Raw genomic sequence first — 4,460 nt, 5'->3', positions numbered from 1 at the left:
AAAGAAGCAAAGCCATGTTCACTTTTCACACAATTACATCCTTGATGACAAATCAACAGAACTTTGGTTCGAATTTCAATACCAGAGGCCCAAATTGCTCTAAACCTGATTGTGAAACCTTTAAAGGGCTCTCCGAGCAGTGCCCTGAACTTCTGCTGGTATCATACCTCTAACTGCTGACCCAGGAAACTTTAAGTAGTACATGACAGGACACAAGAGAARTCGAGATTTCATTTATTGGGCTGAAACTACAAATAGATTTACTTAGACTTCTGGCTCTGTGCTTGTGCCTTCAACACTTTCACAACAATCTTCTGCTCCTCAATAAGAAAAGCTCGYTTGATCCTGGAAAAGAAAAACTACTTTAGGATATGTGTTTATCTACTGAAATAAAAACACAAAAGTAAGACTAACTGCCATTAATTTTGCCATCTCCAACATTCATTGCACATGTTGTGTTAGTTCCACAGTTACATAAAAAGGGAATCTATCATTGTTCTTGCCAGCAGGAAAAGATGGGGATGGGGGCATGGTACAAATGCAGCAGCTGGGGAAGGYGGCCTTAAGTGCCTGCAAATTTACAGTAAGTGCTTGGAGGCAAGCAAAGTAATACTTATGGCTGAACATATGAAAGTGTACCATCTTCAGTAACTTCAAAGGCAAAAAGACTCCTAACTGGTGAAACAATTTCATTCTTTTCAAGTCAGAACTGGTATGACCAGTTGTGGTCAGGTCTCTTCCTCAGAACCACAGGAAACTCTATGTGCATCCAGCTATCAAAAATAGGAATCTCTGTCAGGATTAGAGCTGCTTGCACATCAACAGGTAAGAGCCTAGCAGGTCAAATCATGCCCAAATCTAACTATTTCTGGAAGACATGCAGAGGCCATCAGGCAGATGGGATAGATCTATGCACCAGTACTTAGATATCAACAGCCTATTTGATGGTTTTGAGTTAAAAGCAYGACACAACAAACTCTTCTACCTTTAAACATTAAAATACACTCTATATGTATCTGGTATGTAYRRCTACTTCTTYRGTACAYAAAACCTATCAAAGATGCCTGAGCAGGTAMAGGAGAAAARCTGACCATTATMGGGAAGGAGGTGGTGGTGTRATTTGTGGTTTASACASAGTAAGAATAAATCACTCACACACTAAAAACTACCTATTGCACTCATGAAATGTTTGTGAAAACACTCAAGAAAAAATGGCTTTCAACACAGAAAAGTTATGCTATGGCTCTGCAGCTGTAACAACTCATCTTCAGTGGTACCTAATGCAATTCATCTTAGAACTCACACATGCCAAAAAAGAAAAAAATTCTAGCACTATAGATGAAAAAAACTGGCATTAGACTGCTGTCCCCAGAGAGCTGCTTTGAACACCTTTCACAGAGATAACATTGTCACTTTTTTCCTCAAACTTGCCAAGGAAGCATAGGATATACAGTTGCTACCAACAAAATTGAATTCAGTGAGGCCCAGCTAAAGYTTAACCACATAAAGCTGGTCAACAMACAACCAAGTAATATCTCTGAAACCCAAAATGCTACAAAGAAATTAAAGATTCAATTAAACTTGCACTAGAAACTTTGCATAAGGCAAAATAGGAAAAAAGAAAATTCTTTACTATGGGGGTTCAGTACAAAAGATAAAAATCCAGCATTAGCAGACTACTTAGCATCAATGCAACAGTGCAGCAAGAAATCCTGAAGAACATGAAGTCTCCACAATGGAGTTCCACATGCAGTAACTCCCTCAAATCCAGGGACAAAATCACATGCATCACTGCTAACATGCCCCACACTCTCCCTCTCCATTTTGCTACACCTGTGTCACACAAGAGCCTTCAAAGTTTTGGTCCATGTAGTGGGAACAGAGAGAATCTTGTAGGAAACAACCTCAGGAATAAAGCTGGCTTTCTGTGAATTACCTGTCACGGACACACTTAGCACACATGGAACCACCRTAAGCTCTGCTAACGTGCTTCTTTGTCTTTGACAGCCTCATCAGAACTTTGGGGCGCACAGCACGGACCTACAGACAGCAAAAAACAAAAGAAGTGCGTTGTAAGACAACAATTTTGGTTAAGTCATATAAGAGCCAACTATGACTTTCGTAGTTTAAAAAATAAAAGCAGCAACACCTGAAGTTGACTGTTCAAGATGCTAAAAAGTGACCGAGGTTGCAGCTCATTGTATGTGCTTCAGCATTCCTAAGCTGATCTTTTCRTTCTACCACAGCAGTTCACCAACAGCTTCATTAAAAAAACTGTTTATAAAAAMGATGTTTTTACAAAAGATAGGAACTACTCAAAGATCAACATTATTCAAGCATTCCCTTAACTGTTAAAAGATGTTACTTCAAGAAAACATTCTGAAGAAAATATGCTAAAAAAAAATTCCTTTTTTCTAAAACCAGAACTTTCCTAAGCTTGGCTTACCCTTTTTTTCTGCAGGCCTAATAGCTCCAATTTTCATTTTAAAATCTGCAAAACTGCCTGGTCTAACAATTGCCTTGTTTAAAAATTTCAGAGTTAGATTTTCCAAGAGGGTTCATATTTAAAAATAATGTGAATCATGAGTCTTAAAAAAAGTTTGAGCTTCTAAAGCCTATTTTACCCGTAAACTTTACATTTGGTTAAGAGTATTTTAAACAAAAATATTATTTTAACAAGAATTCAATAAACAGGCAAACTGYATTACTTCAAAAGACTGCTTGTATTAAAAAAACGCTGGTGTAGAGAAACACCCTTAGGTGTCTGTGATCATACTTACACCACGAAGTCTTCCTGGGCAAATACCACATGCTGACTTGGGTGCCTTTCCCACTTTCTTGGTGTAAAGGTAAACAATCCTGTTCCCGGGTGTTCGGGACCTAAGCACAACAGAAAATTACTCATTAATGCAACAATCAAAACTGAAACATTCCTTTTTTACAACAGAAATCTTCTTAGAAACTGTCTTACTTACAGTCTGGTCTTGTTGGAAGCTGTGTTGTAGGACAACCTACGGCGGTATGTCAGGCGCTGCACCATTTTTCACACCTAAGTATGTCAAAAACAAAGCGGCACCAGTTAMGAGCGCCATGAACGGAAGTTCACATCTCACAGAATCACCCGTACTGAACACTGCGCCAGATATGAATCAGCAGCCGCAGATTCTATATTAATAAAATTAATGCCTTTCCTCATCAGTGACAACCCACACAACTACATCAGGGAACAGCAAAACGCGTGACAGCAGGCACGGTGCGATGTGCAATGAAGATTCATCCAAACTAACCTGAACACTATTCAAACACCCTGATCTTGCCTGGCTTATGTTATGATCTCCCAACATAGTGCTTAAAGATTTTTATAGTCAACGTAAATCAACGTATTTTATAGTCAACGTAAGCTACATTCGCAGCCCCGGGCCCTGCTCGGGAGCTCCATCGCAGAGGCCTGGGGAGGCCCGGCCTCTCTGCCGGGCCGCTGTCCCCCGCTCCAGCCCAAGCGCGGCAGCAGCAGCGCCGCCGGTCCCTCCCCACAGCCCCCCGGGGCCCCGAGCCGCCCTTGGCGGCCGCCGGGCCGCGGATGGAGGAGGATGGGCCCCCCCAGCCCCAGGCCGCCAGCCGCCATACCTAGCGCCGCCGGACCCGGAAGAGGAAGCGGAAATGCGCGGGTCAACATTGAAATAGAGGCGCGCTGGAGCCCGGAAGGAAAAGCGGCGCCTGCGCGCTGCAGTCTGTCTCCCAGGCACAGTRGCMAAYGGGCGCCGCCATGTTGTACGGACYKGAGGTGCASGGGKGGCGCCATGTTGTACGGATGARGCGGGGCGGGGYGCCGCTCGGCGGCGGGACMGGGAGSAGCAASGATGGGCGCCTCATTTTATTTATTGTGTTTTACCAAAAAACTGTTTTACTAAAATACCTGCTTGTGACCTCAGAAAGAAGGGCTTGTGCTTCMCTATGGTAATTAGCTGTGGGCCCAGAAGCCATTCCCCATCCTTGTGCATCTGTCGGCATTTTCCATATTTCCTGAGCTGGGTCACCTTTTCTGACTCTAGGTATTGTCTCAGCTGATCAGAGCATAGTGCTGGTAACACCAAGGTTGTGTGATCAATCCCTGTATGACTGGGATTTTATGATTTGGATTGGCCCTGTATGGGCCATTCTTTTACGAATTGGACTCAATGATCCTTGTGGGTCCCTTCYGACTCAGAATTTTCTGTGAAATCTATTTCTGGTAGAGCCCTGAGAAAAGAATGGAAATAGCAAGAGCTAACAGAGTACAGAATGGCTTGTCAGTAGCCAGAAACAGCATTCTGGTGGGGCCAGCTCTGCCATCATAAAATTAAACGCACAAAGGGTACTCCTGGCAGCCCCTCATGTTTGCATGAAGTGCTGTGTAGATAGGAAGGAAAGGAGGAACACTCCCTGGGCCACACTCCCAGATGTTTGTTTTGGCTCCCATC

General features: G+C 43.2%; 1 protein-coding gene across 1 annotated transcript; it reads right to left on the bottom strand.

The window, feature by feature from the left end:
• Positions 1-218: 218 nt before the first annotated feature.
• Positions 219-3,688, bottom strand: RPL34 (ribosomal protein L34). The gene is made up of 5 exons (XM_057370708.1): positions 3,628-3,688; positions 2,976-3,049; positions 2,781-2,880; positions 1,937-2,040; positions 219-345 (listed from the first exon to the last, which is right to left on the bottom strand). The coding sequence occupies exons 2-5, from the start codon at positions 3,038-3,040 to the stop codon at positions 261-263; spliced, it is 354 nt and encodes a 117-aa protein (XP_057226691.1). The 5' UTR covers positions 3,041-3,049; positions 3,628-3,688; the 3' UTR covers positions 219-260.
• Between the last annotated feature and the right edge of the window lie 772 nt (positions 3,689-4,460).

Source organism: Malurus melanocephalus, unplaced genomic scaffold (genome assembly GCF_030028575.1).
Source record: "Malurus melanocephalus ecotype Western Australia unplaced genomic scaffold, MMel_1.1 scaffold_131, whole genome shotgun sequence".
NCBI lineage: Eukaryota > Metazoa > Chordata > Aves > Passeriformes > Maluridae > Malurus > Malurus melanocephalus.
The sequence above is the reverse complement of the archived record's forward strand: the minus strand, read 5'-3'. Positions and strand labels throughout refer to the sequence as shown.